Source organism: Oenanthe melanoleuca, chromosome Z, assembly GCF_029582105.1.
Source record: "Oenanthe melanoleuca isolate GR-GAL-2019-014 chromosome Z, OMel1.0, whole genome shotgun sequence".
NCBI lineage: Eukaryota > Metazoa > Chordata > Aves > Passeriformes > Muscicapidae > Oenanthe > Oenanthe melanoleuca.
In genome coordinates, this window is record NC_079362.1 from 49221848 (window position 1) to 49235717 (window position 13870).

Genomic DNA, 13870 nt, shown 5'->3' on the forward strand with positions numbered 1-13870 from the left:
GTGTGAACCTATGGAAATGATAGCAGCAACTGTTCTAATGGGCCAGAGGTAAGAAAGTGTTCTTAAGAAAAAGTTGCATTACAGTCTCATAGCTGAGCAAAGGCATGTGTTTAAGAAAAACAAGTTTTGCTTAATTCTCTTCTTGGGGTTGTTTTCAAAGTAAGGAGTAGACTTTTTACAGTTTATACTCAAGTCCATACAGGTATTTGTCACATGCAAGATGAAGAAGGAGAAGGAATATGGATGCAATAAAATGGTAATGGTCATTTTGACTCAGTCTTTTTGCTCTTGTTAGAGGACTTAATGAAATAGAATTCAGTTTTGGTTAAGTAAGGGACATTGCTGTTATTTCACGTTTTAGAGACTTGCAGACAGGGTTATGCTGTAATTACGCTCTAATTATTTGAAGGGCACAGACAATTCAATCTACACCAACTTTTTGTTTGGCAGCAAATAAAATTAATGTTTAAAACAGTGTGTTTTTTTAGTAAAGTTAGTTCTGTTGTTTTTAAGGTCTAGATTGAAGAAGGACTATGATGACTTTAAAAGACATCCAGACCATGATAAATTTACCAGAGAATTGTGGAGTAATGATGAAAGTGAAGTTGATTCTGGCAAAGAATCTTTCACAGTAGTATGCGGTAAATCATCAGAGTCTGCAGAACATATAGAAGTTCCTAAAAAAGATCAATCAGACAATGGTAAGCATTTACTGGAACTCAGTAGCATGAACTTGATTCAGAAGCTGAACTGAGTTCATTTGGGAACCTAATTTTTCCATGTGAGCTTGTGTCCTGCTTTTTACCTTAACTCCACCACTGTGGTAATATGAAAATAGCTTGTGGTGCATAACTGTCAGTGTAGACTTGAAGAGGGCAGACATGACCTAGATGAAAATTCTGCTTTATTAAAGTATTTACCATTTCTGTGATAACATAGTAGATCTGTGTGGCATTTACTTCTATTGTGGGTTCACTTTGACTGGCTGCCAGATGCCCGGCCAAACACTGTAGCCCCCCCCTTCCTTAAGAGGCTAGGGAAAGAAAACAATATGGAAAAGCTTAATGGTCAAGATAGACACAAGGGAGATCACTCACAAGTTTCTGTCACAGTCTAAACAGACTCGCTTGAGGAGAATTAATTTTGTTGTCAATTAAAAATAGAGTAGATTGGTGAGAAACAAATACAAAGCCTAAACTCGTCCCTTTTACATATCCACCTTCTTCCAAGGCTCATCTTCATTCCCAATTCTTCTACCTCCTTCCTTGTCAAATGGCACAGGAAGAATTGAATCTGGGAATTGTGTCAGTTCGTAACAGTGAGTCCCTTCTGCTCTTTCCTCATCCCTGCCCCAGTGTAGGATCTCCCCTATGGATTACAGTCCTTCACAATCTGCACCATTGTGGGTCTTCTCCATAGGCTAGGGTTTTTCAGCATAAGACTTTACTAGTATAGATCTCCCATATGCCACAGTTCCTGTCAGGAACCTGCTCCAGGGTGGGTTCTTCATGGGCTGCAACCTCCTTCAAGGCATTCTACTCACCTGCTGTAGAATGGGGTCCTCAAGCATCTGCAGTGTACATACCTGTACCATACATACCAACATGGTCCTCCATGGGAGCAGGTAAACCTGCTTGATCCAGGGTCTTACTGGGTTGCAGGGGAATCCATTCCAGTGCCTGGAGCACCACTTACCCCCTCCTTCTTTGCTGACCTTGGTGTCTACAGGATTATGTTTCTACGTTTTTTCCCTCGGTCCACTCTGTCACACACTTCTGCAAAGCAGATTGTCCGTGTTATCTGTGGGACATCACCAGCTTGAGTGACAGGCTCAGCCATGTCTTTCAGTGGATTTGTTTTGGAGCCAGCTGTGTCTGGCACAAGGCGGTTCCTTGCCTCCTCAGAGAGGACCCCCTGCAGCCCCATGCAACCAAAACCTCTGGCCCTTCTGTCCACCTGGCCCTCCTGCATGCATCCTCAGCCCTCTTACCACTTCATGCATCTGCTGCTTGCTGTGTAGTCCAGCCTGATGCTCACTATGAAACATGGCATTCACATCTTTGTTGCACAGGCATCACAGGTCCATCTCTTAAGCCGGCCCAGACTTCCAGACTCCTGCTAGACTCACCAGCTAGTCCAGCTTGAAGTTTATCACTGAATACACACACACTGGATTTGGGAAGGATATAGACGCTCACCCCCCAGCAGCTGGCACTAGGCCCTCAGGTTGTAACCTTTTGCAGCTGTCTTAGCAGCTCCCCTTATCTCTACACATTGCTTCATGGGTTTGTGTAGCTTGCCCCTTGCCCCTCCTGGCTCTGTCTCCAGGATCTCCCCTGGTTTATAATCATATTAGGTTCAAAAAGTTGATCCTCCTGCAAGAGGCTTCTGCAGTTTTCTGATAGCCCATCAATTAGTGTGATTGGTGAAGTTGTTTCTTGACATTGTCTCCGTTTTTGTTTGGTTAGATCAGTGTCTCTGTTTATTGTTTTCCTGGCTTTTTCCTTTTCCCCGTCAAGATAACCTTGCTGGAATATACATTTTCATGCTCTCACATACTGTTATCAATTAACCTGATTGACCAGGTTTGGTTCTCCTCACTGTCTCCCATTGCTGGTCAGGTTTCAGTCTGTGTATGTTCTTGTTTATTACTTACTCCTTTCCTAAATACCCCCTTTATGTATTGCAAAGGTCCCTGACCAGATGTCCTTAAAAAATTAGACATTTCCTTCCACATACCTTTACTCTTGCAAACTAATTTATTGCCTTTAGCGAGACACTTTAAAACTGTTTTATAGGGGTATCAGTTGCAAATATGTAAAACACAGTTTCTGTTTTAATATCCTTACAGATGAAATGAAACTATTAGAGATGAATTTACCTGCAGGCAGAAACAGAATTCTGAAAAAAGAATCAGCTTCTAGAGAGATACAGAAGACACTGCCCAAATGCATTAAACGACAGTTCAAGCAAAAGAGTTGTCTGGATCAAAGCACTAATGAGCTTTCACCAAGGAAGAAAGCTAAACTGAGCACTAATGAGGCTGTGGTCCAGAGTTCAGAAAGTTCCCTGCAGTCAGATAGTTGCTTGACTGAGCTGAAGCAATTTGAAGGGTCAACTCTGGAGTTGCTTTCCTTGACAGATCCTGCAACATCAGTATCCAGCTTTCTGAAAGGGACCAAACCCATCCAAGCCTTGCTTGCCAAGAATACTGGGAACAAAGTGACCTTAACAAATCAACTGTTGCCTCCTGCAGGCATGAAGGTATCTACTTCTGAAAAGTCAGTTTTACCAGCTTTGGAATCATCACCAATCAAACCAGCATTGCCATGCCAGGCCAGTTCAAAGACTCCTTTACAAATGGTATACAAAATGCCAAATGGCCATTGTGTGCCAATAGATGTTCCCAACAGTTCAGTGAAAATTCAAATGCAAGCTATGATTGACCCTAAGAATGGAGAAAAAGTAATGCAACAAGTTCTTATTTTACCTAAGAATTTTGTTCTTCAGCAGAAGGAAGAAAAAGTTGTGTCCAAGGATATTCAGTCACTACAACAAAAATCATTTGAGATGCACTGTACATCTTTACCAAAAATGTCAAACATGAGTGTTTCTTTAACACCAGTTCTGGTAACAGGCCCTGCAAATGCCACTCAGTCACCCACTACAGTTTTTAGCAAGAATATTACCCACTCATCGCAAGTCACTAGTCCCATGAACACTACGCAACCATTGCCTAATGTAACTTCAGCAGATAACTTACCATCAATAATTAAGGTAAGCCAAAGTGGAAGTGACAAAATCAAGACTACAGTTTCAACTGCTACATTGCCTGTGTCTTTGGCTTCACCTGTTTCCACAGCTAGCCAATCCTTGACACCAGCAACAGCATTAAGTGCATCTACAAACACTGATTCTGCCTCTCATAATCTTGCATCACAGCAGCAAACTGACTCCCTTGAAACCAAGCAAGAGCTAAAGACAGTGTGTGTAAGAGAATCACAGTCTATTCTGGTGACAACACGAGGTGGAAACACTGGAATTGTTAAGGTGCAAACAAACCCAGACCAGATTTCACCTAGTAGTTTATGTCCTAGCTCAGTTTTCACTTATGCATCTCAACTCCAGGCCTTTCTTGTGCCGAAGACCACAGCAGTATCATCCTCTAGTCTTCCATCTATAGCAACAGCCACATCTGGTCTCCCACATATTGGACAATCATCTCCTTCTGGATTTGCCCCCTCAACAGCTTCTTCTCTTAACATTCCAGCTTCCCCTGCTGATTTTACCCAGGCAATGGAGAAAAATACCAAATTTACATTACAGCAGCCGGCTGTTCGGGACCCTTCTTGTCAGGTAGAAGAGAACTCCTGCCATGTGTCTTCTTCTTTATCCTCTATTCCATTAGCTAGTAATTTGGTGTCTGCAACTCCAAACAGCCTTGTTAGTGTGACTAGCGTTGGACAAAGTAATATTGTCAAAACTCCAAATTCTTCTGTGCAGGATCAAGGGGATACTAAGGTGAAAACAAAGCCTGTTACACAATCTGAGTCAAATTCTGCAGCAAATGAAGAGTTAATCAGTGGTACTCCAGTCCAGAAATTTACATTAATTACAAATCCACCAATTTTATCTCCCTCTAGGACATCAGGGGTTAGTATTATACCCTGTCCAGCATCCACTGCCGTTAATGCTCAGAAGTTGGTTCTCATTAACACACAAATTGCCAATGACCCATCAGCCACCAATCTAGTTGCAGAGTCATTGAAACAGAATCTTCCTTCTTCCTTAACCAAAACCTTTGTTAATGCCACAGAGACACCACAGTTGGTTTTGATCCCATCTACAGTAGGAGCACCAATAAGAATAAACTCATCACCAACTGTTGCTCAAGTAAAAGATGTGAAAATTGGACTAAATATAGGTCAGACCATTGTAAATACTAAAGGCAGTGCACAGGAAGCCCTACCAGTTAATATATTGCACTCTGGCATTTCTAAAGGAGAAGACAAAAAGGGGGCAGCCTTGACCCCATCCTTGACAAGTACTACTGTGGTTTCTGCTCCAAGTTTTGCTGTGTCAGCTAATGAATCTGTATGTGTTGCAACAAAAGCTGAAAATGCCTTTACAACAACAACAGCAAAAGTGCGAGTAGACTCTGTTTCAATGACATCAAGTGGAACTTCCTCTAGAGCACAGCCTACTGTCTTGATTGGTGGCAATGATCCCTCAAGAATAAGGCCAGTTCTGGGTAACCGACTTTGCACATCAAATATTGGAAATACTGTGGGTATATCAACCGTGAAAACAGGACATCTTGCCTCATCTGTGCTGATTTCAACACAGACAACAGTATCTCCACAAAACTTAGCATCTGCTCTGCCATTTCCAGTCATTAGCTTGTCTGGACCTGCAGCCACCCCCCAGAAGGTGTTACATACAATTTCTCAGTTGACAGCAGTTCCAGCTTCTCTTCCAGTACCAAAAAGACAATTGCCCACACTGGTTCAGTTTCAGTCATCAGGAGTTTCAGCTGCTCTGTCAAGTCAGGCAGGTGTTCACAAACCTCAGAGACTGTTGCCCCCTCCATCACCAAATACAGGTGAAGTAATTAGTTTTCCCAATCTTTCTGCCCTACAATGCCAGCAGGTGACTCCCAGTACAGAGAAACAAAGTCATGATTACGCTTATGCTTCTACCATTCAGATGTCTGAAGCTTCACCCTCTGTAACAAGCAAAACAGGAGGAGTTCTGTTGGATGAACCTTCCACTCAACACAAAATAGTCATTAGCACTTGTATGCCTCTGGCACCTGGAACTCAGATAATGATTAATGGTACTCGTTTTGTTGTTCCACTACAAGGCCTTGGAGCTGGCAGCCATGTTCTTCTTCTCTCCTGTAATACAAAACAGACTCCTTTAACAATTAACCATGGTCAAGAGCCTCAAGTTGTACCAACTGTTAATCCAGTAACCTCAAAAATCATTCTAGCACCAAGTCATTCATTAAGTTGGCAAATACCAAAACATCCTTTGAAAAGCTCTACAAAAATTGTGAACTCTTTCGGAGCTGCCGATGCTTTACCCATTGTACATGCAACACCCCAGATATCTAGTACTCCAGCTAGCTCATGTACTCCACTGTCTGCGGTAACTCTGTCTGTATCTTCAGTGACAAAGTCTCCCATTAATGTAGCTACATCTTCTGTTTCTGCTGTTCACACTCCAAATTCTCATTTACCAAGCAGCACGTCTATGTTTCAGCTAGACAGTTCTATCAAAAAACTATTGGTTAGTCCAGAGGGAGCCATACTGAATGCTCTAAATACTTCAGCACCAAAAGTTCCTTCCCTGTCTTCATCACTGCTTCCTGTTGTTGTTTCCACAAGCATAAATCCTACCGTGGTCTTCCCTGCATCTCAGTCATCTTGCCTTGAAAAACCTGACAAAGCTGCATCCTGAATTTACTGCAAATGAGCCACTTTGAAATTCTGGGGCATTCTTCAAACTTTGGAAGCTGTAGTTATTGAATAATTTCTTACAGTGTTTTAAACAATTGATTTACTCAATATTAACAATGTTCTAGTTCTTACCTGTTTACCTGTGGGGATTTGGAGAAAGAAAAATTTTAGTTTGTCAGAAGTTTTCAGAGAGTTCTCCAGTAAAAGGCTCAGAAATGACCAATTTGTTAAACAGTTTGGAGAAATCTCGCCTTTTGCACATGTTTCATCTTACACTATGGACTGTTTGCCAGTGTGTTTATGACAGTATATATCTCCTTTTTATTTGTCAAGTTTATTTTTGACTTGTTTCTTTAAAGGAAAAGTTATGCATTGCAAAAATGCAATCTATAGTATAGAATTGTACATATTCCTGAACTCCTAAAAACCTGTACTAAACAATATGTGCAAAGAACTATGCTGTATTATTTATGTTTTGTTTACATAATGTATAGTTTTTAAAGTATTTTAGTAACTTTGGACCAGTGTACTGTTTAGCAACAATGCAGAAGAATCTGCAAATAATAAATCAAGTTGCTGTACTGCTTTGTGTTGGCAGTAGTTAAAATACGTATCTCTGTTACACCATGGGAAAATACATACATACATGCATACATATATATGTATCTTTCTTTTGGTGTATGGTAGCATGAAATTATTTAATCTCTTCTGTTCTCTGATTTTACATTTCACATGATTTGACAGGATTTGGAAAGAAGGCCTCCTTATTGTTCCTCATTATAAAGGGCAGGATAACGCGTACTTCATCCCTTAGTGCTTTGGTTAGGTTGCCTAAATAACTCCAGTGAAGTGGTAAGGCTACAAACGGCTTCCTAGACAACAGTCTAAGTCATACTGATTGCTGTTAAGGACTGCCATGCTTTTTCTTAAAGCTCAAAGATCTGTTGAAAAATCCTCTGTTGTCTATTTTACAGCCTTGTTGTATTTCCACATACTGGTAGCTGTAACAAGGTCACTCACTAATCTTCCGTCTACCCATAGCAACTACCCATTTTTTTCACTGGTCATGCTTTCTAGATCTGTATTTATAAGTGGTCTATCTGGAAGGAGAGTGCTAAAATGTCATACAAGATTAAAAGAAGCTTTATTACTGCTTTAAATGGGGATAATTCACATATTGCATAAACCTTCCATTTTTATACTGTGTATTCAGTATTTATTGGCTTAGTTTCAGCAGCTGATCTGATAAAACCTTTGGGTTATTTTCTGCAGATCTGCTGAGTTCACGGCTGCCTGCTGCAGTGCTCGTGGAGATAAGTTTTTGATACTTTTGTGATTTTGCATATAGAGAAAGGGTGCCCATCTTATGGAAGATGATGAATTTAGAATTGTCGTCGTATATGTTGGATTTTTTGTGGAGTTTGTTGATTTGGTTTTTTATAGAAACTAGAGGGGAAGATTTCAGAAGAACTTATTAATGATAGTTGCCTTTTAAATAGCTATGACTTCAAAGGGGATAAAAACTTACATATCTGTATTTAGCAGTGTTTGTAGACTGAGTTTCATAAAAATGAAGCCTCAACCTTTGTTCCTCATTCTGTTGAATTTTCTACTACCCTTTCCCTTTTGCTGTACAAAGTTTTGCAGTTCAGATGTTGTTTTGAAGAACAGGACCACATCTTATTGCCTCTATCAGCTGTCCTTTAAATTGTTCTGAAAAATAATCTGATAGCTATTTAGCTGAAGTTCTGGGAAAGTGGGGGGAAGAAAGGCTTGTGCCTTCCATAGGGACCTTTCCTTTTGCACTAATTAAAAGAATTGCATTGGGAAATTGCATGTCTCTGGATCAAAAATCTCCATCTTACCTCAGGGCTGGGAAAGATGGAAGCTGTTGGTTTTGGAATTAAAGAAGGTTTGTTTAAATTTAGGAAAAGCTACCAGCTTGATTTTCCTGCTTCTCATTAAAGGTATTTTGTAGCTGATTTTGAAGATACCACGTAGGAAGGGTGTCTTGCCCTTGTGGAATTCACAGTACTAAGGATTTTTAAGTCTGACTGCATTTCACAGTTGAATGCTGCAGGTGACTTTTCCAAGAGAGGGAGATGGCAGAGAATGGCAGTTTCTTCGTGGACATTTTACATACCCAAAACCCACATATACCAGCAACTGATTTTATTTCCATTTTATGATTCAATCTTGGGACTTGCTTTTTTTGATTTTTCTCTTTTCTTGCAATGATTTTTTTTTCCTTTTTTCTAATTTATATTTACTGTAGAGTGAGTTGTCTACATTGTTTAAAAAGCTCAAGACTAGGTTCTAGTATCGAAGTTGTTCTTGATGGAGAAAAAGTTCTTGCATGGCATTTTTCTGTGTGCTAATGTAACAGAAAGATTTATGCTATAATTGACTCTAATAAAGAGAAAAGTCAGAAAAGCTGAACTTAGGAACTTAAGACTCAAGTAACTTGCCTTAATGATTTCCAAGAAATTTTCTGAATTAATATGGCAAATTTTATGATTTTTGTGAATGTTCTGTAATTTGGCAGACATAAATTTTACAACATGAAAAGTTTGATCCAGTTTGATTACAATTTTCATGGATTTTTATTCTCAGACATATGTTCACATTCTACTGGAGAAAGGCTTGAGATTACTATGTAATGGGCTTGCAACATTTATTATGTAAAACCAAATTTAAGTAATTTTTGAGAATAAAATTCCTATTCCCAATGCTCTTCTCTAATAGTATGAATGTCAGTCAAAGACAAGGCTTTTTTTCAAATGAACATAATGGGTAAATACCCATTTAAAATTAGCTATGTACCTTTTGCTCCCCACCAAATGTATAGTGCTACCAGTAGCACAAAAAGAACTATAAAAAAAGTAGATTATATTCACAGACACAATGAAAAAGCAGAACTGCCTGCATCTCTAAAAAGATATTTAATGAAAAATAGAAACATAGATACATAAATCAGCCTTTTAAGAAAACATGTTTAACTTTTCAGAGCTTGTAAAATGTTGTGCTTTTGGGCACCCTCTGATATTGGATACCCAAGTATTCGTACACTATATTACATGCAAAATTTTAGGTTTACTAGTGACTATGAATATTCTGAATGACATCCTTTTATTTGCCTGAACTGACATGTTTGGCACAATAGTTTTGCTTTGCTATACATAGAAAATGACATTACTGTCACTTCACTGTACAAAGCCCTGTGTGTGTTCTGCCATTTTCTCACAGGAATTCTGTCACATTAGAAGCAATTGAATTTGACAAGTCTAAGGGGTCATAAAAGTCCCTATTTAAACCAAGCGTTTCTGTCAAGTCATATGCTGATTTCACTGTGTGACATAGCAAAGGGTTTAATATGAAAAAGGAAGCAAAAATTCTCTGTGGCAGTGAGTGAAGAGAAGCTAATTTGTCTTATGGTAGTAGGTCAGAAAATTACTAAAAACTAGCTTTGTAGGACATCCATAGCTACTACAGTGTGTGTGCTTCATAGTTGGTTTTGCTTATACTTTGTGGTAGTGCAGAACTTTAGTAGCCCAAATTAATTTTAAAATAATAATTTTTATTGAAGCATGAATATTTGTGTTTTAGGACTGTCTCCTTTAAATAGAATGCCAGAGGTGCTCATAAACACTTAGTAGACTGTTCCCTGTAAGCTGCACCTCAAATGAGTTTACTGACTTGAAATAATAAGAAAAATTAGATTACTCATGCTGCATCAGACTTAAAGTCCATCTATCCTATTATAATGGCCATCTATCCCAGCATCACGTAGTGTCTTGAAGCACTCAACAGTAGCATTCCAAAAGAGCACAATAACAGGCCTGAATACTTTTCTAGCCAGAGTCTTCCCCACACAGCTGTGATATTATTTTTTCAATTTAATAGCTTTCAGAGTACTTCTCTTGATGAAATACACCAATTCTTTCAAGAATTCATGGGAGTATGTGAACAGACTAACACCATTCACAACATCCAGTGGTAAAGAGTTTGTAAATAAATCTCCTTTTTGGTTCCAAACCTGGCACCTGCTAGTTTCATTTGATGCAAATATTTATGTTGTAAAATACAATAAGCCTTTGCTCTTTGCTATTTTTCCATGTGGCCTATGTTGACCTTTGCCATGTTGACTATCTCTTTTTTAGAATAAAGAGAAATCATGAATTCAGTTATTACTTTCATGGATGTAATCAGTTGCTGTCATTGCTGTGTATACCTTTTCAATTTTACTATATCCTTGAGATGTGGTGTCAGAAGAATGTGTGTTCTAAAGGCCCTATGAGCTATTCAGCAGTGTTTTGATGATTTTTTTTTCATAATAATTATTTCAATGTTTGTGGGTCAGTTTCTAAATATTATTTAGCCTGGTACTAACTTTTTCATAGAAATATCAATTTTAAAATAACTTTACATCATTGTCAACTCAATTCATCCAATAAAACTATACCACTTGCAGAATATTGTAGCTGTAAAAACATGATCTTTAAACCAGGTTATTGAAACCACTGTAAGTCTGGCGCACTCTGTTCCTGTTTTTGCTTGATTTATGTCTCTTGAAGATCTAAAAGGACAAACTGCTGTAATGATTTTCAATGTGATGCTTTTTAAATCTCATTGTTTTTGTGCATAGGATACAAGATAAAGTCTGTATTTGGTCATTCGATACGGCTTGGCATCCAGATAAGGATTTTTTGTTGTTGTTGAAGAGGCCACTTTGTAAATGTGACGCAGAGCAATGTTATTTTAAAAAAAATTTCCTTGAAACTCCAGTGGCATAAAAGCAAACTTTAAAATCTTGATAAATCTTGGTGTATTTTCTTATTTTCTCTAAAATATGGAATTTTCTAGTCAGTCATCATACCTGAATGGCTTGAGTAAACTTTGAAACCAGGTTGGTTCATTGTTTCACATGTGACTGGTCCAGAAGTTCTTCAGAAAGTTGGTGTTCTTACAGTATCTTCTATTACAATCTCAGCTGAACTAAACACACTAAATGAAAATGGCATGTAAAAGTAATGCAAGAAAAATATCATTAATTGCTTATAATATTTCTTGAAATTATGTTTGTTGCACAGAAGATCTCTTAAAATATGCATAAATATGATTTCCCACCTTTTGCAGATGAAGCCAATGAAGTTCTGAGTTCTCATAGCAGCATGGAGGAACTGGGAATAGAATCCTTGGTCCCCTGACTACTTCCAGCATCCCATCCATAACTAAAGGTTAGACACCTAGATTACGGCTTTATCTTCCCCTCTTCTCACTTTTTACAATGAAGAAAATATTTAGAAGATGCAGTTATTTTTAAGAATGTGAGGAGCATTGACAAATAACATTTATAAAAATTAAATAGCAAAGGGTAGCAAGATAGTCAAGAAACAACTGTAATTTTTGTGATTTTCTTCAGGCTTTAGAACTTTGCTTGTCAATGCCAATATCATAAAAAGAAGACTATATACTTATTTAATTAGTTCATACTGTTTCCATCTCAAGTAGTAATACACAAGAATGAATAAACAAGTATAAAATCAGACTATTTTGGCTGTCAATAGGTTGTTGCCATCTGATACTAGGATATACATTGAGATTTGTCCTCAAAACATGCTGTTATTTGTAGAATCATTGCTCATTATTTTTTTTAATCACATGCAGCAGTGAAATTGAACAACAGAGAGGAAATAGTGACCGCGTATTACTATGTAGCCACAGGATGTCTTCCATTTAATAAAGAAAGAGTAGTATCATGGTGGATTGCATTTACACAATATAAAAAGCAGGTATTTTTAGTATAATAATCAATTTTAGCTACTTAGAAGAAGGAATTGCTTGTATCTATTTTTAAAAAACATTGTCAATTCACATTAGCAACACACCAATATTAAAATGATTGTTTGAGGCTTGTCTGGACAGTAATGCATTCAAAATATTGTTCTTGCCAGTAGAGTGCTTTCTGCAATGTGATCATAGAAGAACAAAAGCGGGAGAGGCCTGTCTGAAGTAATTGCTTCTTCCATGGCCTAAGAAATTGATGAAAAACCATAGTTTTTTTAAAAAGAGGGCCCATGTCTGAAAGTGAATTTCTTGCTTAGGCACATGAAATGCAAGTGATATGGCTGGTGCAGCAGTCCTGTCCATGTATTAGCTGCACCTAGGACTTGGTGTTTCACTCACAGTAGTGACCAGTAGAGAATGCTTAGTGGAAAGAATTAACAAATAAACCAAGTATGAGTTAATTTTCCCAGCATGTATACATAGCCTTCAACAGTAATTCCAGGGGAATTATGTGAACTCAGCCTGAGCTTGTCTGTAACATGGAAATGGCAGGTTTTGCAGCCAAAGAATCAGGACTGGAAAAGCATGAGCATGAAGTATTCTGCTTCAGAGAAGCAGAATAAAAAAACCAGTTATATAAAAGCATAATACTGCTTCTCCATTATAAGAAGTGGTAGGAGAGGTGCATGAATCCTATTGAATAGCAGAAGATTTGAATGAGGAGTTGACTGAAATTGTTGTTGGGGCCAAAATCCAGGAAGGGAAGATCATGTGGGCTGCATATCCTGGGAATTACAAATGTGAGAAAGACAAGCTTCATAAATCTGTGTTGATACCAAAAATGTTCAGGTTAAGCTCCCTGGAGATAGATAAATAGGAGTAATTTATACGATAGACATCTGACACCTTTAAATCCTTGCAGGCATTTCTCTACAGGATATTAATGTCAGGGAATATTCACACTTAGCATATGATTTTCTTGTTTTAATGAAAATTCTGGAGCAGTTCTGAGGTTTGGTTTTTTTATGGCTTCCAGATGACAATCTTAAAATACCTCCAGCAAACAACTGCAGAATCAAATCTAGCATCCTGAGGAAAAACTCAAATTGCCTATGAATTTCTTCTGTAGCTTTTTTTGATGGAAGAAAATGAAGCACAAATACAATGTTTGTTCAAAATTATGGTTGTAATACAAGGCATCTGATAGCAACCTGATTGCAAAGAGGGTAAAAACCAGAGAAGCAGGTGGTCTTTGACTTTTATGTCCTCTCTATTACATCAAGAAGAGCTAGATTTTGGCAGCAAAGGAAGCAATAGTTCATTCCCTTCATTAGAAATCTAAGGCTGTTGCTGTTGAGCCATGGACTTTTTGTATAAAGGAAATAAAGTATAAAGTTGAGGTTCTCTTAAGGATGCAATATGTGGAGGATCAATCCCAAAAAGTGCACAAATGCAGGATTTTAGCTGGCAGCATATGTGTAAATAATACATGTAGATAGCTTTTTAAGCTTTTTATTGCTGCTAGTTTACCCTTTTTACTGCATGTAAAGTTCAGTGCAGATCTGTGTCCAAAAGACAACACTGGAAATTTTCAAGTACTGTTCAGCTATCATGGGCAGTAA

General features: G+C 38.1%; 1 protein-coding gene across 2 annotated transcripts in view; it reads left to right on the top strand.

Annotated features, from left to right (window-relative positions):
* KIAA2026 (KIAA2026 ortholog) overlaps nucleotides 1-11591 on the top strand; it is a 52609-nt gene extending 41018 nt beyond the window's left edge. The window contains exons 6-7 of one of the 2 annotated variants that reach the window (XM_056514118.1): nucleotides 514-701; nucleotides 2852-11591. In XM_056514118.1, the coding sequence (XP_056370093.1) occupies nucleotides 514-701; nucleotides 2852-6462 (3799 nt within the window). In that variant the 3' untranslated portion in view covers nucleotides 6463-11591. The remainder of the gene's footprint in view (nucleotides 1-513; nucleotides 702-2851) is intronic. The other variant, XM_056514117.1, reaches the window with a different exon arrangement.
* The last annotated feature ends 2279 nt before the right edge of the window (nucleotides 11592-13870 follow it).